At 41.6% G+C, this 25,987-nt stretch overlaps 2 protein-coding genes across 11 annotated transcripts in view; one reads left to right on the top strand and one right to left on the bottom strand.

The window, feature by feature from the left end:
* Positions 1–880: 880 nt before the first annotated feature.
* On the bottom strand, positions 881–13,797 carry muc3a (mucin 3A, cell surface associated). Of its 10 annotated transcripts, XM_046319912.1 has the most exons (15): positions 13,550–13,795; positions 10,786–11,082; positions 9,223–9,321; positions 8,047–8,958; positions 7,688–7,806; positions 7,418–7,479; positions 7,158–7,209; positions 6,995–7,035; positions 6,515–6,633; positions 6,313–6,387; positions 5,993–6,155; positions 3,871–4,029; positions 2,899–2,996; positions 2,444–2,613; positions 881–1,991 (listed from the first exon to the last, which is right to left on the bottom strand). In XM_046319912.1, exons 1-15 carry the CDS (start codon positions 13,614–13,616, stop codon positions 1,947–1,949), a joined length of 2,478 nt encoding a protein of 825 aa, XP_046175868.1. In that variant the 5' UTR covers positions 13,617–13,795; the 3' UTR covers positions 881–1,946. The 10 variants fall into 10 exon arrangements, with proteins under 10 accessions (XP_046175868.1, XP_046175860.1, XP_046175861.1 ...); XM_046319904.1 differs by having other exon boundaries at positions 8,047–10,389; positions 10,456–11,082; positions 13,550–13,797; XM_046319905.1 differs by having other exon boundaries at positions 8,047–10,653; positions 13,550–13,797.
* Positions 13,798–15,189: 1,392 nt separating this feature from the next.
* Positions 15,190–25,987, top strand: part of LOC124008635 (acetylcholinesterase-like) — a 73,962-nt gene continuing 63,164 nt past the window's right edge. Inside the window, exon 1 of the mRNA XM_046320105.1 lies at positions 15,190–15,463. The gene's annotated coding sequence lies outside the window, so the exon portion shown is untranslated. The remainder of the gene's footprint in view (positions 15,464–25,987) is intronic.

Raw genomic sequence — 25,987 nt, 5'->3', positions numbered from 1 at the left:
CATGAAATGGGTTTCCATGGCCGAACAGCCACACACAAGCCTAAGATCATCATGTGCAATGCCAAGCGTCGACCTGAGAGGTGTAAAGCTTGCGGCCATTGGAAACACGTTATCGGGAATGAGAAATCACACTTCACCATCTGGCAGTCCGACGGACAAATCTTGGTTTGGTGGATGCCAGGAGAACGCTACCTACCCGAATGCATCGTGCCAACTGTAACGTTTGGTGGAGGAGGAATAATGGTCTGAGGCTGTTTTCATAGTTCGGGCTAGGCCCCTTACTTCCAGTGTAGGGCAATCTTAATACTTCAGCATGCACTGACATTTTAGACGATTCTGTGCTTCCAACTTTGTAGCAACAGTTTGGGGAAGGCCCTTACCTGTTTCAGCATTAATGCCCTTGTGCACACAGCGAGGTCCATTCAGAAATGGTTTGTCGAGATCGGTGTGGAAAAATTTGACTGGCCTGCACAGAGCTCTGACCTCAACCCCATCGAACACCTTGGTGATGAATTGGAATGCCTACTGTGAGCCAGGACTAATCGCCTGACCTCACTAATGCTATTTTAGCATAATGGAAGCAAGTCCCCGCAATGTTCCCACATCTAGTGGAAATGCCTTCCCAGAAGAGTGGAAGCTGTTATAGCAGCAAAGGATGGACAAACTCTATATTAATGCCTATGATTTAGGAATGAGATGTTTGACGAGCAGGGGTCCAATTACTTTTGTTCATGCAGTGTAGTTCAGTACTTTAATTATTTATTTTATACAGTCATTATTGCTCATCTTTATCAAGGGTGTCAATCATTTCGGACCCCACTGTGTACCGTACTGTATCAGGTTTCAAAAAGAACTTTGAACTTTTACAACTGACATTGGAACATTTTCAGAAACTATTTTATTTCTTGATAACAAAAATCATAGTTATCAATTTCTGATTACAATTTACATAACAGTATTAACAGTGATACAAATTGTTTGGCAGACCGCATACAGTGTTATACAGAGCTAATATACAATAACAAGTAAACAAAGACAAATAAATAAATAAAAGCTATACTACTTATAACCCTCCATAACTATTGCTAGACATAGAACGATCAAGTGCACATTGATGAATTCAATCTTAAAGTGCAATAAAATTATATTTGATCCACTGTCAAAATGAATAAATATTCTATTATGAGTATAAATACAATAGCTGTTTTAATCCTATATGTTTCAGGCATCCTGAGCTGGACACCAGTGGTCTCATACTGTGGGTATCTTCTCATGGGCAAAGCCCTCCTGGGAGAACATATGCTATACATACTTGGACAACATAGGCAGAGACACCGCAGCTCATCCGGCCTCCATAAACAAGCAATCCTATGTGTATTTAACACATTTACATTCAATTTGTTCAGACAGATGTAGGGTCTTAATTTGATCACCCTGTCATTTCAGAACAAAATAATTAGCAGCATTAAACCTCTAGAGTCCCCAAATGATTTGATGAAACATTGAATTTGGCATTACTGCTATTAGGTCAAAGAAATGCATTGAATCATAGATTCACACATGGAAAAACAGAGAGCACCCCCCAATCTTTTTTTTAAAGGAAGTTTGTTTTGAGTTGTACTGATTTTCAGGAGGTCTTTTCAGGGGGAGATTTTTTTCAAAATGTAAGGAGAGCCAAGGGCATGCTCCAACACTCAGAGATTATTTACAAAAGATGCATTTGTGCTTACTGAGTCCACCAGGCCAGAGGCAGTAGGGATGGCCACGTGTTCTCCTGAAAAGTGCTTGAATTGGACTATTTTCCTGTCCTGCTAAGCATTCAAAACGTAATGAGTACTTTTGATTGTCAGGGAAAATGTATGGAGTAAAAAGTGCAATATTTTCTTTAGGAATGTACTGACTCAAATTAGCATCTGTAGGCACATTTTCTTGTGAGTAAGAGGATGCTACAAGTCATAAGATGTTCTGATCTGCGGTCTGTTGATCCTTACCTGCGGTAAAAAGAGATAGAAATTGAGATTGTGCGTGTGCGTCAATATTGAGAGATATCGTGAGGCTACCGTCGCGTATCTGAAATGATCAATTGATGTTTACTGATCATGAAAAGCATGCCGTTACTTGCGGTATGACTCTGATGACAGAGCTAAATGTGGAATAATCAGAAATGTGTAGTTCTGACTGTGCTCTTCAACAGGTGATGACATTATAACCAAATAGTTAACATTTATTTAACAATCCCTTTGAAAACGGCAGGCAGTTGTCAATGGTTTTAGCAGAGCTGGGAGTCTCCTTGTCCCCAACAGCTAAATAGAACAATCTGCACCTTAATGTGACGCTTTATTGATGACAACCTATACTCACAGGCTGGTTGCCGGTATACAATAGTACTATAGTGTACTCACAGGCTGGTTGCCGATATACAACAGTACTATAGCGTACTCACAGGCTGGTTGCTTGGGAAGTTGTGCATTTGGTTGTGGGGCTCTGAGGGGTAGTATGGTGGAGGGTATCTTTCGCTCGACTGTGGGTTGGGGTTGTAGGTTGGAAGAGGACCGCTTGAGTGTTGGTAGATATTTGACACCCCGTTGGTGTATGCTGGGTTATCGTACGTTCCTAGAAAAAGAAATACAGACCAAATGTAAAAATAAAATGTAGATATCCTTACATATAATATAAAGATCTTATTATGAGATTAATTTATTGTCAGTTGTCAATACTACCATTAGTACAGTCACCACAGCCACTAATACTGCAGTAACAAGTACCTCTACTACTTCCACTAAATACCATAGAAATACTTTAGACAGCAGGAGCAAGCACACACATTTTCTTCAGGAACCACCCCCACACACACAAAAAATGTATGTAAAAAATAACAGAAAAACTAAGATGAGGTACCTGGGTGAGGTGTTGTGGTGGACCTGGTGTTGGGTGTGGGCCATTCAAAGTCATCCTCAAGCCACTGGTTTACCATCTCCTGCTTAGTGTCTTTATTCCTGTTAGAGGAGAGGAGGGTAGAGGAGAGGAGGGTAGAGGATAGGAGGGTAGAGGAGGGTAGAGGAGGGTAGAGGAGAGGAGAGGAGGGTAGAGGAGAGGAGAGGAGAGGAGGGTAGAGGAGAGGAGAGGGGAGGAGAGGAGAGGAGAGGAGAGGAGAGGAGAGGAGAGGAGAGGAGAGGAGAGGAGAGGAGAGGAGAGGAGAGGAGAGGAGAGGAGAGGAGAGGAGAGGAGGGAGAGGAGAGGAGAGGAGGAGGAGAGGAGAGGAGAGGAGAGGAGAGGAGAGGAGGGTAGAGGAGAGGAGGGTAGAGGAGAGGAGGGTAGAGGAGAGGAGGGTAGAGGAGAGGAGAGGAGGGTAGAGGAGACAGAGGGCAGGGTGGAGGAGAGGAGGGTAGAGGAGACAGAGGGCATGGTAGAGGAGAGGAGAGGAGGGTAGAGGAGAGGAGAGGAGGGTAGAGGAGAGGAGGGTAGAGGAGAGGAGAGGAGGGTAGAGGAGAGGAGGGTAGAGGAGAGGAGGGTAGAGTAGAGGAGAGTAGAGGGCAGGGTAGAGGACACAGAGGGCAGGGTAGAGGAGTGGAGAGGAGGGTAGAGGAGAGGAGAGGAGGGTAGAGGAGACAGAGGGCAGGGTGGAGGAGACGGAGGGCAGGGTGGAGGAGACGGAGGGCAGGGTGGAGGAGACGGAGGGCAGGGTGGAGGAGACAGAGGGCAGGGTAGAGGAGACAGAGGGCAGGGTAGAGGAGATGGAGAGTAGAGGACAGGAAATGCAAAATATAGAGTGTTTTTACTACACAGCAAAATGTCCTAATTGAAAATAAAATAATCAGTCTTTCTCTAGTCTCTATCATTCTACTCCTCCTTCAACTCATCCCCACTTACCTCTTTTCCTTTTTCTTGTTCACCACCAGGAACACTATCAGGACACCAAATATCACCAGGACAACCCCGGCAGTTATACTGATTCCGGCATATAACCCAGCCTTGTGGATCGGGTGGTTACAGTCAGCCAGGTACCAGATTGAGTTTGTGTTTTTACAGCTGAAATAGACAGAACATATAGCATTATTCTACTGTGAGGAAGTGGTGACCCAATCAAACTGTAGCGAAGAATGGAACTCTCCCCAACAGTAAAGAATATATACAGTATTACATATAAATAATATTATAGGAGAGAATATGTACAGTTGAAGTCGGAAGTTTACATACACTTAGGTTAGAGTCATGAAACTTGTTTTTCAACCACTCCACAAATTTCTTGTTATACTATAGTTTTGGAAAGTCGGTTAGGACATCTACTTTGTGCATGACACAAGTCATTTTTCAAATAATTGTTTACAGATAGATTATTTCCCTTATAATTCACTGTATCACAATTCGAGTGGGTCAGAAGTTAACATACACCAAGTTGACTGTGCCTTTAAACAGCTTGGAACATTCCAGAAAATGATGTCATGGCATTAGAAGCTTCTGATAGGCTAATTGACATAATTTGAGTCAATTGGAGTTTTACCTGTAGATATATTTCAAGGCCTACCTTCAAACTCTGTGCCTCTTTGCTTGACATCATGGGAAAATCAAAAGAAATTAGCCAAGACCTCAGAAAAAAATGGTAGACCTCCACAAGTCTGGTTCATCCTTGGAAGCAATTTCCAAATGCCTGAAGGTACCACGTTCATCTGTACAAACAATAGTACGCAAGTATAAACACCGTGGGACCACGTAGCCGTCATACCGCTAAGGAAGGAGACGCATTCTGTCTCCTAGAGATGAACGTACTTTGGTGTGAAAAGTGCAAATCAATCCCAGAACAACAGCAAATTACCTTGTGAAGATGCTAGAGGAAACAGGTACAAAAGTATCTATATCCACAGTAAAACGAGTCATATATCGACATAACCTGAAAGTCCGTTTAGCAAGGAAAAAGCCACTGCTCCAAAACCGCCACAAGAAAAGCCAGGCTACGGTTTGCAACTGCACATGGGGACAAAGATTGTACTTTTTTGAGAAATGTCCTCTGGTCTGATGAATTAAAATTAGAACTGTTTGGCCATAATGACCATCGTTAAATTTGGAGGAAAAAGGGGGAGGCTTGCAAGCCGAAGAACACCACCCCAACCATGAAGCACGGGGGTGGCAGCATCATGGTATGGGGTGCTTTGCTGCAGGAGGGACTGGTGCACTTCACAAAATAGATGGTATCATGAGGCAGGAAAATTATATGGACATATTGAAGCAACATCTCAAGACATCAGTCAGGAAGTTAGAGCTTGGTTGCAAATGGGTCTTCCAAATGGACTTCCAAAGTTGTGGCAAAATGGCTTAAGGACAACAAAGTCAAGGTATTGGAGTGGCCATCACAAAGCCCTGACCTCAATCCTATAGAAGATTTGTTGGCAGAACTGAAAAGGTTTGTGCGAGCAAGGAGGCCTACAAACTGGACTGTGTTACACCAGCTCTGTCAGGAGGAATGGGCCAAAATTCACTCAACTTATTGTGGGACGCTTGTGGAAGGCTACCCGAAACGTTCAACCCAAGTTAAACAATTTAAAGGCAATGCTACCAAATAGTAATTGAGTGTATGTAAACTTCTGACCCAGAAATCAAAGCTGAAATAAAAACTGAGTTTAAATGAAGTTGGCTAAGGTGGATGTAAACTTACAACTTCAACTGTATCTCCTCTCCTTTAATATTACATTATGTTTAACATACATACACTACCAGTCAAAAGTTTTAGAACACCTACACATGCCAAGACTGTTCAAAGCTGTCATCAAGGCAAAGGGGGGTGGCATTTGAAGATATATTTTGATTTAATACCTCTTTAGTTACTACATTATTCCATATGTGTTGTTTCATAGTTTTGATGTCTTCACTATTATTCTACAATGTAGAAAATAGTCAAAAAAAATCAAGAAAAACCCTTGAAAGAGTAGGTGTTCTAAAACTGGTAGTGTACTGTATATAATTATCTAGTATACTGAATATAACGTTTAGAACTTACTTGCATGACAGTCCGGCTCTGGTTACTTCACAGATACCGCTGTTGCAGTTTTTAGTGTTATTATGTCTGGGGTCACATGCCGTCAAACAGAGCAACTTCCCGTCTTTAATGTAAGGCTCAAAGTATTTAACAAAATCAAGGTTGATTGTTTTCTGACATACAGCTGAGAGAGAGAGAAAGAGAGAGAAAATGTTTTTTTACATATTTCATTTCCTTCTTGATCTGGTCTAAACTCTTATTTTGTTAATGAGGGAATATTTTCCCTATCTGCTGCACCACTTATTCCTGCTTCCTCTATTCTTCCGTCTGAATGTTCTCACCTTTCTCATCAAGTGGCATTTCTTGTAGTTCATCCACTGACTCAACAGTAAACGTAGGACATCCTGAGCGAAGAGCTGAACAAATATGATAATGATATTACCAAATATTTTTGTCCATGTCTTAACAATGCTAGTTTGATTTGAATTGTTGTGTGTATTTTGAAGGTGTGTTTTTAGATGTGACTTCATGTATTGCTGTTACCTGAACACGATGTAATATTCCCCAAAGCTAAATTAACGTCGTCTACGAAGTTCTTGTACTGTTGCTCAGCTCCTGGTTCATTCAGAACCGTCAGAATGATATTGTGTTCGACCTTCACACTTAAGAAAGGAGGTTGAGTAAACGTCTGAGGTTATTTTGCCCTGAATTTCTTCCCACAGTGAGGCCTAACATTTGTTTTTGTAAACTGAGGGTGTGGTCTTGGCAAACCCAACTACCACTAACATATTTGAATTCTGTGGTAACCAGGGTTGGGGCCAATTCCATTTCAGTTACAGTCAAGTCAGAAAGTAAACACAATTCCACATTTTACTCATTGAAAAGAATTGAAGAATTTCAGTGTACATATATCTGAATAGACTGAAAATGAAATGGAATTAACCCCAACCCTGGTGTTAACCAACCATCACCAAAACCAAAAGGTTTATGTATCATAGTTAATGAATCACTTATTTAAATTACCGATATGATACTGCCTTGGAGTTGTACAAGGAGTTTTCCATCTGAAAGCATCACAGAGCAAAATATCATCACTACACCATCTGCATCTTTCAGCTTCTCTGTGAAACATGATTATAAAGTATGAATAAGAATGTAAGAGGTTCTCTTTGTCCTTTGCATTTACCCTTTTCTCCTCTATACCACGTCCCAAGCGTATGGTTATAGCTGACCCCTTACTGAGAGAACAAAAATAATGAAGACCAATGAGAATAATCTCTGCATAATCTTTGTTTACATTTTCATATAACCTCATGACAATTTGGACAGGTTTTTGTACTGTCAATAGATCACCTTTATATAAGATAAGGGGTAGGACAGGATACAGGGTGAAATTGTTGTTTTGTAAATATGTACCATGGTGTTTTTGGTATGCTAGTCTAGTACCTCAGAGTTACGTTTTCCACTGTGAAATTCTGTATCCCTTTACTCCTGTAGTATTCCTCCATCTGAAATGTAAACAGTGGTCACTGCATATTCACAAAGACTTGAGATTAAATGAATTAACCCCATGGCCTCTGTGGCAATTAAATAGAAAATCACCTGCTGTCTTGAACAGCAGTTGTTATTTTATTTATTTATCCACATTACTTTACACAATTTTTATTTTACTTAAATGTATTTAACACTTAACTTGACATTAGTGTTTTGTCTTACCTCTGTTGTGAAATTCTTGACCTTGTCTGTGTATTCAGTTGAAGTTTTGTCGTTATATTTTTCTATGTACGGGGAATTAGTTTCCATATTATTAACCACCGCTGTCCTATTGAGCGTACCTACAAGAAGACCAAGTGACAACATTTGTGAATGTATCATAACCTATTGACAAATAAAATAGGTGAAGTACTATTTCTAATATATTATGCTTTCTAATTTATCAAAGTGAAAAGAATCTAAGTCTTGTATTCATCACTTATCTATTTCATTTGCTGTGATTATTGAGGGAAAGTATGAGTGTCACTCAGGGCTGTTTCAGTTTCGCAAATTGTATTTGTTTTACAAAATGTCTCACATACCTGGCACTATGTCAGTTTTAAAATCTCTGCAGGTCTCCCCGTGGAAGTCAGGAGGACAGTTGCAAGACTGTCCTTCAGGTGTACCTCCGTTCTCACACTCAATTGGTGGCGTAGCGGTGGTTGCAATAGTAGAAGAAGTTGTACTTGGCAAAGATGGTTCAGCTGTAGTTCCAGCATCAGTAGTACCTGGTTTGGCTGTAGTTCCAGCATCAGTAGTACCTGGTTTGGCTGTAGTTCCAGCATCGGTAGTTCCTGGTTTGGCTGTAGTTCCAGCATCGGTAATTCCTGGTTTGGCTGTAGTTCCAGCATCAGTAGTATCTGGTTTCGCTGTAGTTCCAGCATCGGTAGTATCTGGTTTGGCTGTAGTTCCAGCACCCGTAGTATCTGGTTTGGCTGTAGTTCCAGCATCGGTAGTATCTGGTTTGGCTGTAGTTCCGGCATCAGTGGTACCTGTTTCGGCTGTAGGTCTGGCATCAGTGGTACCTGTTTCGGTTGTAGGTCCGGAATCAGTCGTACCTGTTTCGGCTGTAGCTCCAGCATCAGTGGTACCTGGTTCGGCAGTATTGCCAGCATCAGTAGTACCTGTTTCGGCTGTAGGTCCGGCATCAGTGGTACCTATTTCGGCTGTAGGTCCGGCATCAGTGGTACCTGTTTCGGCTGTAGGTCCGGAATCAGTGGTACCTGGATTGGCTGTAGCTCCAGCATCAGTTGTACCTGGTTCGGCTGTATTACCAGCATCAGTAGTACCTGTTTCGGCTGTAGGTCCGGCGTCAGTGGTACCTGGATTGGCTGTAGCTCCAGCATCAGTGGTACCTGGTTCGGCTGTATTACCAGCATCAGTTGTACCTGGTTCGGCAGTATTACCAGCATCAGTTGTACCTGGATTGGCTGTAGGTCCAGCATCAGTGGTACCTGGTTCGGCTGTATTACCAGCATCAGTTGTACCTGGTTCGGCAGTATTACCAGCATCAGTTGTACCTGGATTGGCTGTAGCTCCAGCATCAGTGGTACCTGGTTCGGCTGTATTACCAGCATCAGTTGTACCTGGTTCTGCAGTATTACCAGCATCAGTTGTACCTGGATTGGCTGTAGCTCCAGCATCAGTGGTACCTGGTTCGGCTGTATTACCAGCATCAGTTGTACCTGGTTCGGCTGTATTAACAGCATCAGTTGTACCTGGTTCGGCTGTATTACCAGCATCAGTTGTACCTGGTTCGGCAGTATTACCAGCATCAGTTGTACCTGGATTGGCTGTAGCTCCAGCATCAGTGGTACCTGGTTCGGCTGTATTACCAGCATCAGTTGTATCTGGTTCGGCTGTATTACCAGCATCAGTTGTACCTGGTTCGGCAGTATTACCAGCATCAGTAGTACCTGTTTTGGCTGTAGGTCCGGAATCAGTGGTACCTGGTTCGGCTGTATTACCAGCATCAGTTGTATCTGGATTGGCTGTAGGTCCGGAATCAGTGGTACCTGTTTCGGCTGTAGGTCCGGAATCAGTGGTACCTGGATTGGCTGTAGGTCCGGAATCAGTGGTACCTGTTTCGGTGATGGGTCCGGCTTCAGTGGTACCTGTTTCGGTGAAGGGTCCGGCTTCAGTGGTACCTGTTTCGGTGATGGGTCCGGCTTCAGTGGTACCTGTTTCGGTGATGGGTCTGGCTTCAGTGGTACCTGTTTCGGTGATGGGTCCGGCTTCAGTGGTACCTGTTTCGGTGATGGGTCCGGCGTCAGTGGTACCTGTTTCGGTGATGGGCCCAGTGTCAGTGGTGCCTGTTTCGGTGATGGGTCCGGCGTCAGTGGTACCTGTTCCGGTGATGGGTCCGGCGTCAGTGGTACCTGTTCCGGTGATGGGTCCGGCTTCAGTGGTACCTGTTTCGGTGATGGGTCCGGCTTCAGTGGTACCTGTTTCGGTGATGGGTCCGACTTCAGTGGTACCTGTTTCGGTGATGGGTCCGACTTCAGTGGTACCTGTTTCGGTGATGGGTCCGGCTTCAGTGGTACCTGTTTCGGTGATGGGTTCGGCAGTATTACCAGCATCAGTTGTACCTGGATTGGCTGTAGCTCCAGCATCAGTGGTACCTGGTTCGGCTGTATTACCAGCATCAGTTGTACCTGGTTCGGCTGTATTACCAGCATCAGTTGTACCTGGTTCGGCAGTATTACCAGCATCAGTAGTACCTGTTTTGGCTGTAGGTCCGGAATCAGTGGTACCTGGTTCGGCTGTATTACCAGCATCAGTTGTATCTGGATTGGCTGTAGGTCCGGAATCAGTGGTACCTGTTTCGGCTGTAGGTCCGGAATCAGTGGTACCTGGATTGGCTGTAGGTCCGGAATCAGTGGTACCTGTTTCGGTGATGGGTCCGGCTTCAGTGGTACCTGTTTCGGTGAAGGGTCCGGCTTCAGTGGTACCTGGTTCGGCTGTATTACCAGCATCAGTTGTATCTGGATTGGCTGTAGGTCCGGAATCAGTGGTACCTGTTTCGGCTGTAGGTCCGGAATCAGTGGTACCTGGATTGGCTGTAGGTCCGGAATCAGTGGTACCTGTTTCGGTGATGGGTCCGGCTTCAGTGGTACCTGTTTCGGTGAAGGGTCCGGCTTCAGTGGTACCTGGTTCGGCTGTATTACCAGCATCAGTTGTATCTGGATTGGCTGTAGGTCCGGAATCAGTGGTACCTGTTTCGGCTGTAGGTCCGGAATCAGTGGTACCTGGATTGGCTGTAGGTCCGGAATCAGTGGTACCTGTTTCGGTGATGGGTCCGGCTTCAGTGGTACCTGTTTCGGCTGTAGGTCCAGCATCAGTCGAACTTGTTTCGGCTGTACTTCCAGCATCAGTCGTACCTGTTTCGCCTGTAAGTCCAGCATCAGTGGTACCTGTTTCGGGTGTAAGTCCAGCATCAGTGGTACCTGTTTTGGCTGTAAGTCCAGCATCAGTAGTACTTGGATTTTCTGTAGCAGTTGCAGGGATTTCTGTAGTTGAAAGTTGTTCTGTAATTTCAGAGGTTTCTGTTGATGCCATTGGGGTACTGCTAGCAGAAACTGCAGTAACAACAGAAGCCACAGTTAGCTGTATTTACAATGAAGGCTATTGCTACGTAGTGTTATATTCTGTATTTATTTAGTGTCATCAAGTTACATATACTTTTTAAGTAATAATATCTTAATCATGTTCTCTCTCTCTCTAAGCATGGACAAAAACTTTTTCAGTTTTACTTGATTGGCTCTAATGCTTTAAGAAGGAAAGACATTCTACAAATGAACTTTTAACAATGCACACCTGTTCATTGAAATGCATTCCAGGTGACTACCTCATGAGTTTGGTTGAGAGAATGCCAAGAGTGTGCAAGCTGTCATCATGACCGAATACAAACTGTGTAGCTAATCCCTCCGCAAGGCAATCAAACAAGCTAAGCGTCAGTACAGAGGCAAAGTAGAGTTGCAATTCAACGGCTCAGACACAAGAGGAATGTGGCAGGGTCTACAGTCAATCACGGATTACAAAAAGGAAACCAACCCCGTCGCGGACCAGGATGTCTTGCTCCCAGACAGACTAAATAACTTCTTTGCTCGCTTTGAGGACAATACAGTGCCACTGACACTGCCCGCTACCAAAACCTGCAGACTCTCCTTCACTGCAGCTGACATGAGTAAAACATTTAAATGTGTTAACCCTCGCAAGGCTACAGGCCCAGACGGCATCCCCAGCCGCGTCCTCAGAGCATGCGCAGACCAGCTGGCTGGTGTGTTTACGGACATATTCAATCTATCCTTAACCCAGTCTGCTGTCCCCACTTGCTTCAAGAGGCCCACCATGGTTCCTGTTCCCAAGAAAGCTAAGGTAACTGAGCTAAACGACTATTAACTACTAACGGCCCCGTAGCACTCAGGTAATAAACTTTCAGAAACTAATATTGAACAGGTAATAAACTTTCAGAAACTAATATTGAACAGGTAATAAACTAATATTGAACAGGTAATAAACTAATATTGAACAGGTAATAAACTAATATTGAACAGGTAATAAACTAATATTGAACAGGTAATAAACTAATATTGAACAGGTTATAAACTAATATTGAACAGGTAATAAACTAATATTGAACAGGTTATAAACTAGTATTGAACAGGTAATAAACTAATATTGAACAGGTTATAAACTTTCAGAAACTAATATTGAACAGGTTATAAACTTTCAGAAACTAATACTGAACAGGTTATAAACTTTCAGAAACTAAGATTGTTCAGGTTAAATGCATAATATAAACTGTAATACTGAACAGGTTATAAACTTTCAGAAACTAATATTGAACAGGTAATAAACTAATATTGAACAGGTTATAAAATTTCAGAAACTAATATTGAACAGGTAATAAACTAATATTGAACAGGTAATAAACTAATATTGAACAGGTAATAAACTAATATTGAACAGGTAATAAAGTAATATTGAACAGGTTATAAACTTTCAGAAACTAATATTGAACAGGTTATAAACTTTCAGAAACTAATATTGAACAGGTTATAAACTAATATTGAACAGGTTATACACTTTCAGAAACGAATATTGAACAGGTTATAAACTTTCAGAAACTAATATTGAACAGGTAATAAACTAATATTGAACAGGTAATAAACTAATATTGAACAGGTTATAAACTTTCAGAAACTAATATTGAACAGGTTATAAACTAATATTGAACAGGTTATAAACTAATATTGAACAGGTTATAAACTAATATTGAACAGGTTATAAACTTTCAGAAACTAAGATTGTTCAGGTTAAATGCATAATATAAACTGTAATACTGAACAGGTTATAAACTAATATTGAACAGGTTATAAACTGTAATACTGAACAGGTTATACACTAATATCTAACTCTTATACAAAAAGTATAATATATAAATGTGAATATTGAACATGCGATAAAATCCCATAAACCCCTGTGTTATTGATCAGCAGAGTGAATCCACAGGCAGGTAGCTGGCAGAGAGATCCAGAAGGATTGTTATCAGTTTTCAATTTTCAGTTTTCAACATTTTGAAAGTGTTTCCTGTTATTGTTGATCAGGTTATAGACTTGTATAAACTGTCATATTGATCAGGTTATAGACTTGTATAAACTGTCATATTGATCAGGTTATAGACTTGTATAAACTGTCATATGGATCAGGTTATAGACTTGTATAAACTGTCATATTGATCAGGTTATAGACTTGTATAAACTGTCATATTGATCAGGTTATAGACTTGTATAAACTGTCATATTGATCAGGTTATAAACTGTATTTTAGAAACAGCATTAGACCTTCTTAAATTGTATTATCAAACCGGTTAAAGAGTGTAATATTTAACACATTATAAATGTTAATATTGAACATGTTATAAACTGTGATAAATTGTTATATCAAACAGATGATATATGTTGAAACCGTTATAAACACTTCTAAACTGCAATAATTGGTTTCCTATTGTAAAGTGCCGATCAGCAGAGTAAGCATTCTCACCAGCAGTGATAAACAGGCAGATGATTAGCCCAGAGATGCAGGAGCGGCTAATGCTGGTTATGGTCATGATGATGATCGTCTAGGTCCAGGTATCTTTCTCTCTCTCTACGATCCTTAGTCCTGATCCACTCACGGGTGGATGTACCTCTCTGTCAGAATGGTGTACTGAACGCTACACACACCTGTCCTCTAAACACACCTGTCCTCTACACACACCTCTGGCTCCCCCAGGTCTGAAAGGCAGGGTTTAGCCTTGGAGTGTCATGTTCAGTATGTCTAACCCTTGGACCCATTAATGTGTGTGTGTGTGTGTGTGTGTGTGTGTGTGTGTGTGTGTGTGTGTGTGTGTGTGTGTGTGTGTGTGTGTGTGTGTGTGTGTGTGTGTGTGTGTGTGTGTGTGTGTGTGTGTGTGTGTGTGTGTGTGTGTGTGTGTGTGTGTGTGTGTGTGTGTGTGTGTGTGTGTGTGTGTGTGTGTGTGTGTGTGTGTGTCCAAATGTGTTTGGACCTACCTGGGTCCACGTAGCTATTGTTGGAAGGGGTGTCAGTGTCATAATGTTGCCTAATACTTACTGGATTGGATCCAAAATAGTTGGGACAAGATACTCAGCGTTATCTTGAACCATAAATGCACTAACACTCCTGCCCCTGTCAGGGGACCAGCAGGTGCTCTTTTGACTAGGTTATGATAGTCAGACAGGTTAGTTAAGGATTTTTTACATTTTCCTCATTTAGCAGACACTCTTATCCAGAACAACTAGGGTTAAGTGCCTTGCTCAAGGTCACATCGACAGATTTTTCACCTAGTCAGCTCAGGGATTCGAACCAGCGCCCTTTTGGTCACTGGTCCAACGCTCTTTTAACCACTAGGCTGTCCTTTATAAAAATGTTTTTTTTAATGTGATTATTCGTATGTTCTGACAATGGAGGAGTCAGTGACAGTCAGGCAATGTAACTTGGTTGTGTCATGTCAATGAAAGCATTGATGCAGGTTATCTGGGCTATTGTATCTTCTAATATGGTACTTATGAATACACAAATATGAATGATTGAATCAGGAAGGGTGGGAAAGTGGTCTATTTTGGTGACACCTTTGGATTCTGTGGCAACCGCCACGCACGCACACACACACACACCTATTGTGTCTCTTTGTAGACCCTGGTAGGTTTGTGTTTCCAGTCATCATTAAACTAGTCCAGTAATAATTTACAGTTAAACTGGGTGTAGAGTTACTGTATTACCTAACACAGACAACAGGAAATAAAGGCAAGTCATGTCTCTACCAGTGAATTGTGAAATAATGCTTATCATATGAGACAAAGGTGTGGCCAAAAGGACCTCATTGGTAGCCTATAACAGTAATTTCATAGCATCATAAGTTTCTTTGTTAATGGTGTAATAGGACTGAGTGTAGTTTTTCGCTACAGTTTTCACATGTCCCACTATGTTCCAAACAGATTCCTTTGAGTTAGGTTTCCTTTACAGTGTACCTGTGTAAAGGTATTGTGCAACTGTCACACAGATAACAGGAGAGAGGCAGTAAGTTCCCCACATGCCCTAAAAAGGTCATAACCCTTGCCTTTCAGAGTTCTGATAAGATTGATAAGGGGTATCAGAAACACTCAAGATTAGCGGCGTGGAAGGCATTTACAATATGTGATCAAACCCTTATAATTCAGCTGTATCGATGTAATATGGTATTGCACCCTATTCCCTATATAGCCCTATGGGTAGTGCAGTGGGAAAAGGGTGCTATTTGGGACGTAGTCTTCATGAGAATGTATGACCCAACAAACATCTAACTGTGTTATTTTTTGGACCGTTGAACTTTGACGTTTATCCATTGTGAGACTGGGCTCATTTGGGTTCAGCGATTCGGCCATCTTGATACACAACAGCATTATAAACATCATAAAGGTAAGCGGGTAGGCTAGGGTGACCCTAGAAAGGGAATTAGGAATAGACTAAATATGTTAGCCCTGTTTTTTCTGTCTATTGATTACCCTGGGAAGCTTAGCAGAAGTAGACATCCTCATGTTATTTATGTTAGTGCAGGGTGAGCTACACATGTGGACTTCCTACTAGGGCACATCGCCTCAGTGCTAACAGTATAGTTAATAGGGACATGACTACTGCATACAATAGCTGTAAGATCAGCAGCGGCATTAAGGGCAGTTAGAGGGAAATACATTAGGTTACGTACATTGTACTAAACATTGCTCAAGTGTTTAATTTTTGCAATGTATTTTACTTTTCACTAAAGCAATGAAAACAATCAAGCATACCAGAAAAGCGCTAAAAACAGCCCACGTTAACATACATAGCTTAAGAAACAAGGTTCATGAAGTCAATAACTTGCTAGTAACAGATGACATTCATATTCTCTGAAACTCACTTAGATAATATACTGTATGACAATACAGTGGTAGCAATACATGGCTAATACATCTACCGAAAATACAGAAATGCCAATGGTGGAGGTGTTGCCGTGTATATTCAGAAATACATTCCGGTAAAGCTTAGAGAGGATCTCGTGTTAAATACTGTTGAAGTAATATGGTTCTACAGGTTCATTTACCTCACCGAAAGCCCATTCTTGTGGGAAGCTGCTGTAGATCACAAAGTGCTAACAGTAAGTATCTGGATAATATGTGTGAAATGCTTGATAATGTATGTGATATCAATAGAGACGTATATTTTCTGGGTGATTTTAAATATTAACTGGCTTTCATTAAGTTGCCCACTCAAGGAAAGGCTTCAAACTGTAACCAGTGCCTGCAACCCGGTTCAGGTTATCAGTCAACCTACCAGGGTAATTACAAACAGTACAGGAATTAAATCATCAACATTTATTGATCACATATTGTCATGCCCTGACCTTAGTTAACTTTGTTTTCTTTATTATTTTGGTTAGGTCAGGGTGTGACACGGGTGGTTTGTTTAGTTTTTGAATTGTCTAGGGTTTTTTTGTATGTTTAGGGGGGTTTTGTATGTCTTGGAGTTTTGGTATGTCTTGGGGTTTATATGTCTATGGTTGCCTAGATTGGTTCTCAATCAGAGGCAGCTGTTTATCGTTGTCTCTGATTGGGGACCATATTTAGGTAGCCATATTCCTTGGGTATTTTGTGGGTTGTTATTCTATGTTTAGTTGCCTGTTCTGCACTAGCCATATAGCTTCACGGTTCGTTTTGTTGTTTTGTATAGTTTTGTTCTATCTTTCATTAAAGAGTTATGTACGCTTACGACGCTGCACCTTGGTCTCCTCATTTTGACGACCGTGACACAAATTTACTAATGCTTTAGAAATTTGCTTTAAAACAGTATCCAAATCCATCGGATGTAGTGATCACAATATAGTAGCCACATCTAGGAAAACCAACATTCCAAAGGCTGGGCCTAACAACATTGACAAATACGCTGATTCGGTGAGCGAGTTCATTAGAAAGTGCATCGGCGATGTTATACCCACAGCAATGATTAAAACATTCCCAAACCAGAAAGAGTGGATTGATGGCAGCATTTGCGCAAAACTGAAAGCGTGAACCACTGCTTTTAACCAGGGCAAGGTGACCGGAAACATGACCGAATACATACAGTGTAGCTATACCCTCCGCAAGGCAATCAAACAAGCTAAGCATCAGTACAGAGACAGAGTAGAGTCGCAATTCAACGGCTCAGACACAAGAGGTATGTGGCAACAGTCAATCACGGTGGTCAACAGTCAATCACGGATTACAAAAAGAAAACAGACGAAATAACTTTTTTGCTCGTGTTGAGGACAATACTGTGCCACTGACACAGCCCGCTACCAAAACCTGCGGACTCTCCTTCATTGCAGCTGACGTGAGTAAAACATTTAAACGTGTTAGCCCTCGCAAGGCTGCAGGCCCAGACGGCATCCCCAGCTGCGTCCTCAGAGCATGCGCAGACCAGCTGGCTGGTGTGTTTACGGACATATTCAATCAATCTTTATCCCAGTCTGCTGTTCCCACATCCTTCAAGAGGGCCACCAATGTTCCTGTTCCCAAGAAAGCGAAGGTAACTGAGCTAAACGACTACTAACGACTAACGGCCCCGTAGCACTCACTTCCGTCATCATGAGGTGCTTTGAGAGACTAGTCAAGGACCATATCACCTCCACCCTACCTGACACCCGAGACCCACTCCAATTTGCTTACCACCCCAATAGGTCCACAGACGACGCAATCGCAACCACACTGCACACTGCCCTAACCCATCTGGACAAGAGGAAGACCTATGTGAGAATGCTGTTCATCGACTACAGCTCAGCATTTAACACCATAGTACCCTCCAAACTCGTCATCAAGCTCGAGACCCTGGGTCTCGACCCCGCCCTGTGCAACTGGGTACTGGACCAGGTGGTGAGGGTAGGTAACAACTTCTCCACCCCGCTGATCCTCAACACTGAGGCCCCACAAGGGTGCGTTCTGAGCTCTCTCCTGTACTCCCTGTTCACCCACGAATGCATGGCCATGCATGCCTCCAACTCAATCATCAAGTTTGCGGACGACACTACAGTGGTAAGCTTGATTACCAACAACGACAAGACGGCCTACGGGGAGGAGGTGAGGGCCCTCGGAGTGTGGTGTCAGGAAAATAATCTCACACTCAACGTCAACAAAAGAAAGGAGATGATTGTGGACTTCAGGCAACAGCAGAGGGAGCAGCCACAATCCACATCGACGGGACAGTAGTGGAGAGAAGAAATTCAGCTTGTCACCAAAAGCACTCACAAACTTCTACAGATGCACAATCAAGAGCATCCTGTCGAGGCCATCAGGCCATCAGACTGTTAAACAGCCACCACTAACATTGAGTGTCATGTTTTGTCATATATTGTCATGTCTTGTCCCTGTGCTTTCTCTTCTATTCGTTTCCCCCTGCTGGTCTTATTAGGTTCTTTCCCTCTTTCTATCCCTCTCTCTCTCTATCGTTCCGTTCCTGCTCCCAGCTGTTCCTCATTCTCCTAACTACCTCGTTTACTCTTTCACACCTGTCCCCTATTTTGCCCTCTGATTAAGTCCCTATTTCTCTCTCTGTTTCCGCTTCTGTCCTTGTCGGATCCTTGTTTGATGTTTGCTGTGCTGTGTTCTTGTTCTGTCGTGTTTTTGCCTTCATCAGATGCTGCGAGTGAGCAGGTGTCTCTGTCAGCTACGGCCTGCGCCTACCTGAAGCGACCTGCAGTCTGTGGCCGCTTCTCCTGTTATTCCCCTCTACAGACTAGAGGATTTCTGTTATTCCCCGTTTGGACATTTCCTGTTAAGGATTCAGGATTTGTCGTTTTCTGTTTGGACTTGAATAAACTCTGTTTCTGTTAAGTCGCTTTTGGGTCCTCACTCACCTGCATAACATTGAGTGGCTGCTGCCAACATATTGACTCAACTCCAGCCACTTTAATAGAATGGAAGAATATAATTTAATGGAAATTGATGGAAATTGATGTAAAAGATGTATCACTAGCCACTTTAAACAATGCCACTTAATATAATGTTTACATACCCTACATTACTCAGCTCATATGTATATGTATATACTGTACTCTATATCATCTACTGCATCTTTATGTAATACATGTATCACTAGCCACTTTAAACTATGCCACTTTGTTTACATACCCTACATTACTCATCTCATATGTATATACTGTACTCGATACCATCTACTGCATCTTGCCTATGTCGTTCTGTACCATCACTCATTCATATATCTTTATGTACATATTATTTATCCCTTTACACTTGTGTGTATAAGGTAGTAGTTGTGGAATTGTTAGGTTAGATTACTCGTTGGTTATTACTGCATTGTCGGAACTAGAAGCACAAGCATTTCGCTACACTCGCATTAACAGCTGCAAACCATGTGTATGTGAAAAATAACATTTGAATAGATTTGATTTGAATAGGCCATACAATACGTTTTGTAGTGATTCCTATGTTGTTGATGTAAATGATTTGTAATGAGGAGCAACCATACACTGCACTTGACACATTTCTGAAATGCATTATTCTAGTTGCTAATAAGCATGCACTCATTAAGAACATTACTGTAAAAACTGTTCAATCCTCTTGGATTGACGAGGAAGAAAACATTTGGGGATGAGGCGAAAGGTTTGCCAAATAAGTCTGTCAGCACCACCGATTGGCAAACGTACTGCAAATTTAGAAATCATCTGACTTAACTGAAAGAAATTCGAAAATATACTATGAAACAAAGATAAATTATATACAAAATGAAACTAAAAAGCATCTTAAATGACATTTTAGGCAAAAAGGCAAAGTCAGCTCAATCATTCATTGAATCAGATTACTCATTCCTCACAAAACCCAGTGATATTGCCAGATGCTTTAATGATATTTTCTTTGGCAAGATTAGCAAATTCAGCAACAAATGCTGACCAAATTATGAAAGACAAGCTTTGTAAATTTGAATTCCATAAAGTGTGTGGAAGAGGTGAACAAAATATTGTTGTCTATCAACAATGACAAGCCACCGGGGTTTGACAACTTGGATGGAAAATTACTGAGGATAATAGCGGACTCCTATTTGCTGTATCTTCAATTTAAGTGTGTGGCCTCAGGCCTGGAGGGAAGCAAAAGTCTTTCTGTAAACTTTTGGAAAAAATGGTGTTTGACCAGGTACAATGCTATTTTACAGTAAACAAATTGACAACAGACTTTTGACAGCACACTTATAAGGAAGGACATTCAATAAGCACGGCACATACACAAATGACTGATGATTGGATGAGAGAAATAGATTTAAAAAATATTGTGGGGGCTGTTTTGTCAGACTTTAGTGCTGCTGGAAAAGCATGTGTTATGTCTTTATAGTCACTATATTGTGGATAAAGAGTTTCCTGGCTAACAGAACACAGAGAGTGTTCTTTAATGGAAGCCTCTCCAACATAATCCAGGTAGAATCAGGAATCCCCCAGGGCAGCTGCCTTTGCCCTTTCCTCTTTTCAATCTTTGCTAACAACATGCCACTGGCATTGAGGCCAGTGTGTCTATGTATGCTCATGACTCAACACTATACACGTCAGCTACTACAGCGACTGAAATGACTGCAACACTTAACAAAGAGCTGCAGTTCATTTCAGCATTGTTGGCAAGGAATAAGTTAGTCCTAAATATTTCAAAAACTTAAAGCATCGTATTTGGGACAAATCATATATATGTAGTGGTGTATTAATGTTATATGATGCACTGTTATATCATTTGTTGTACATGTGATGTAAGCGCCTTAATGTGTTTGGACCTGAGGAATAGTAGCTGCTGCCTTGACCTAAGCCTAACCTTAATACTTAGCAGCTAATGGGGATCCCTAATAAATACAAATATTTCTTTAGATATTAGATATAATAATGGATGGGATATGCAGTACAGTGTGTATTCCACCAAGTTACTCAAGGTGATTTAAGAGGTGCGCCTGATAGATCCAACTCCTCCACTATCAAAGCAACGGGGTGCGATTGATTAAATGGACATGAATGGCATCTCCATAATCCTAACTCCCTAAACCCCAAACCCTTAACACTCTAAATCCTACATGGGTTTGCTGACCAGTTGTGTCTCTAGATTTTCCCTTCACTTTGGTGATGTAATGAGCGGCAGCCATTTTGAACCAGAAAGCACATCACGCTTCACTTCACTTTATTGCCGTTATCTAACATTTATCACACCGGTATGTCAAGGCTTCATTCAGATCGTTCAAGGCAGTTTAATAGGTTTATACTTTTACTATCTGTCTCTCTGACACTTAAACTGGTTTAGACCTGGGAACATTTATCAAATGTTTTTCGTTTTTATACTACATTTCAAACACAATATGAGAACATGTGGTTTATATATTGTCTACACTCATTAATAAAGTTGAGTTGGACACAAATAAACATACCGTGGTTCTACTCTCATTTTCGCAGACATTTTTGGTGTGGCCCTGGTGAGCAGTGTTCTTGAAGAGTGTAGTATGGTGTACCATCTCAACCAGGGCTCCACGTAGGCTTTTAACACTTCTCCATCATAGCCAAGTACATTGATCTTAATCACGTAAGTTCTATTGGGGCAGTGTGTGTGTTTCTCAGGTGTCTATGTTCATGTAAAAATGTACAATTTAAAAGTTTGTCTGACCCTTGGACCCATTGAGGTATGTTTGTGTGTGTGTGCGTTTCTCAAGTGTCTATGCGCCCATGTAAAAATGTACATTTAAAAGTTTCCACTGTGTTTCTATTTTTACCTCTGTGACGTACAGGAAGGAATGAGTCGACGAGTTAACGAATGGGAAAGGCAGGGTGAGTCAGAGAGGGTGAATCTCAGTTGTAGCTGAGAGGGACGGAGGCAGGGAGGGTCTCTGTGCTATCTGTCTTTACTAGAAAGGGCGATGTTGTTGGGCCTTATACTTATCTAATGTTTGGCCAATCTGTCATCCCAACAAATAGTTACAAAGGACATGACCACATTTAAACATGTATCTTGCCAAATCCCAACCTATGACTTTATGACTGCAGTAAAAGCAATCATCCATAACCATGGAATTATATGAGTGCTGAAGAAAGACATATTCCAAAGGACATAGATATATCTCTCTATAAGTGGCCAAATCAAATCAAATTATATTTGTCACATACACATGGTTAGCAGATGTTAATGCGAGTGTAGCGAAATGCTTGTGCTTCTAGTTCCGACAATGCAGTAATAACCAACAAGTAATCTAACTAACAATTCCAAAACTACTGTCTTATACACAGTGTAAGGGGATAAAGAATATGTACATAAAGATATATGAATGAGTGATGGTACAGAGCAGCATAGGCAAGATACAGTAGATGGTATTGAGTACAGTATATACATATGAGATGAGTATGTAAACAAAGTGGCATAGTTAAAGTGGCTAGTGATACATGTATTACATAAGGATGCAGTAGATTATATAGAGTACAGTATATACGTATGCATATGAGAAGAATAATGTAGGGTAAGTAACAATATATAAGGTAGCATTGTTTAATGTGGCTAGTAATATATTTACATCATTTCCCATCAATTCCCATTATTAAAGTGGCTGGAGTTGAGTCAGTGTCGGTGTCAGTGTGTTGGCAGCAGCCACTCAAAGTTAGTGGTGGCTGTTTAACAGTCTGATGGCCTTGAGATAGAAGCTGTTTTTCAGTCTCTCGGTCCCAGCTTTGATGCAGCTGTACTGACCTCGCCTTCTGGATGATAGCAGGGTGAACAGGCAGTGGCTCGGGTGGTTGTTGTCCTTGATGATCTTTATGGCCTTCCTGTAACATCGGGTGGTGTAGGTGTCCTGGAGGGCAGGTAGTTTGCCCCCGGTGATGCGTTGTGCAGACCTCACTACCCTCTGGAGAGCCTTACGGTTGTGGGCGGAGCAGTTGCCGTACCAGGCGGTGATACAGCCCACCAGGATGCTCTCGATTGTGCATCTGTGGAAGTTTGTGAGTGCTTTTGGTGACAAGCCGAATTTCTTCAGCCTCCTGAGGTTGAAGAGGCGCTGCTGCGCCTTCTTCACGATGCTGTCTGTGTGAGTGGACCATAACATTGTTTATGACAGTGTACAGTGCCCATCCCCAATGGCACCCTATTCCCTATAGAGTGTCCTACTTTTGACCCTGGGGCCCATAGTCAAAAGTAGGGCACTATGTAGGGAATAGGGTGCCATTTGGGACACACAGATGGGCTATGTGACCACATAGCATTGTTTATGATTGTCACCACACCACTAGTGATATTTTTTGTACCTATATAATGCTGTTCAGAGAATATTAAAGTTAAACTACAAAATGTAAATGATAGTGATTGAAAGTCTCAGTCGGCTTAACATTCAGGTTTATGTGTTCATATTTTATCTTGTCATATCTGTTGATTTGTAATCCTATATTCTCACTGATGAAGACTGAATCTGATTTTCCTGGCTCAGCAAAACGACAGTTCAGAAGAAGGAGGAGAGAGGGGGCAGAGAGAGAGGAGAGAGAGATTGTTTTAAAGATTGCTTTGAAAAACAGACTCTAAACCCAAAATAACTAAATTTTCTTTGAAAGCTGTTAGTCCATGCTCCGACTGATTCCTTCCACATTTGTGCAAAAGTGGGTCACATTGTGTGTTAGGATAGACATCAGACAAACTGTTCAGAATTTCATTTTGCTGTGTTTTATTACAGCTATTCTCTTCTGTAATTCTCTTCTGTCACTTGTTGGACACCCACCCTCCCTCCCTCCCTCCCTCCCTCTCGCTCTATCTCTCTCTCTACCCCCTCTCTACCTCTCACCCGCTTTTCACATACCCACCCTCCCTCCCTCCCTCCCTCCCTCTCGCTCTATCTCTCTCTCTACCCCCTCTCTACCTCTCACCCGCTTTTCATATACCCACCCGTCCATCTCTCTATTCAATTGGAAGTGGCTTTATTGGCATGGGAAACAGATGTTTACATTGCCAAAGCAAGTAAAATAAACAAGAAACAAAAGTGAGAAGTAACAAAACAACATCAACAAAAACTATTGGAAATGAACAGTTAACATTGTACTCACAAAGGTTTCAAACAAAAAATATAACACTTCAAATATCTTTATCAGCTATGTGCAATGTTTTTAACAATGTGCAAACAGCTGTAGTACACTATCGAGAAGCTTAAAGCTTTATTGAGCTGTCCCCATAGGAGAACCCTTTGAAGAACCCTTTTTTGTTCCAGGTAAGAACCCTTTTGGGTTCCACATAGAACCTTTTCCACAGACGGTTCTACCTGGAACCAAAAAGGTTCTACCTGGAACCAAAAAGGGTTCTCCTATGGGGACAGCCAAAGTCACCTTTGGAACCCGTTTTTTCTAAGAGTGTATGAGTAATGGGGAAAGATAAATAAACAGATAAATATTGGTGGTATTTACAATGTTGTTTGTGTTCCTCTGGTTGCCCCTTTCTCATGGCAACGGGACACATATTTTGCTGCTGTGATGCACATTTTGTGGTATTTTGAATGACAGATATGGGTGTTTCTCACTGTTTGAATTGTTATTGAATTCTTTGTGGGTCTTTGGGAAATATGTGTCTCTAATATGGTCATACATAACTGCATTGTTGGTTAAGGGCTTGTAAGTAATACAACACTGTTGTATTTCACGCATGTGACAAATACCATTTGATTTGATTTGACATTTGGCAGGAAGTTAGGAAGTGCAGCTCAGTTTCCACCGCATTTTGTGGGCAGTGTGCATATAGCCTGTCTTCTCTCAAGAGCCAGGTAGGCCTGCGGCGGCCTCTCTCAATAGCAAGGCAATGCTAACTTAGTCTGTATATACTCAAGGAATTTCTTAATTTTGGGTCAGTCACCGTGGTCAGGTATTCTGTCACTGTGAACTCTCTGTTTAGGGCCAAATAGCATTCCAAAACTCTTACCTTTCTTGTTGATTCTTTCCAGTGTGTCAAATAGTTCTCTTTTTGCTTTCTCATAATTTGATTGTGTCTAACTGTGCTGCTGTCCTGGGGCTCTGTGGGTTCTGTTTGTGTTTGTGAACAGAGCCCCAGAACCAGCTGGCCGAGGCTCTCTAATTATGGGATGGAAGCAAATAAACAAGGTAGCAATGCTGCCCCCTATGGAGTAGTTTGTTATTGGATGTGTGAGTGCGTGTGTACTTCTCTTATCAACATAATCTCTGTTTTATGGTTTCTCTCTCTCTCCCAATCTTTGATAAGTCACATTGTGACACTCGACTTGTGTATTTGTGATTCCTCCATAGCGACCTCAATGACTAATGTTTCCGAAACAAGTTTTATTAACATGGTCACTCCAATCTGATAATCTCTGACGCCACCTACCTCTCGTTAATATTTTAGCTTTCCACCATGCAGCTTCTGTATCACCTGTCACTCCATGCCCTATATTCAGCCACAGATGTTCCCTGCACACATGGCTAGAGCTTGGAGTGATAGACAACAGGGGGAAACAGGCACTTAATAGATGCTAAAAAATATCTGCTAGAGTCAATTGAAAGACAGTAATGTGATTGAAATCTATGTATGTACAGTATCTATTTATGTGATCCTATCATATAAAGTACCAGTCAAAGGTTTGGACACATCTACTCATTTAAGGGTTTTTCTTTATTTTTACTATTTTACACATTGTAGAATAACAGCGAAGACATCATTATGAAATAACACATATGGAATGATGTAGTAACCAAAAAAGTGTGAAACAAATTAAATGTAAAATACAATTTACAATTGAGATTCTTAAAAGAAGCCACCCATTGCCTTGATGACAGCTTTGCACACTCTACACATTCACTCGACCAGCTTCATGAGGAATGCTTTTCCAATAGTCTTGAAGGACTTCCCACATATGCTGAGCTGGTTTTCCTTCGCTCTGCGGTCCAACTCATCCTAAACCATCTCAATTGGATTGAGGTTGGGT

Source organism: Oncorhynchus gorbuscha, linkage group LG21 (assembly GCF_021184085.1).
Source record: "Oncorhynchus gorbuscha isolate QuinsamMale2020 ecotype Even-year linkage group LG21, OgorEven_v1.0, whole genome shotgun sequence".
NCBI classification, from domain to species: Eukaryota; Metazoa; Chordata; class Actinopteri; order Salmoniformes; family Salmonidae; genus Oncorhynchus; species Oncorhynchus gorbuscha.
The sequence above is the reverse complement of the archived record's forward strand: the minus strand, read 5'-3'. Positions and strand labels throughout refer to the sequence as shown.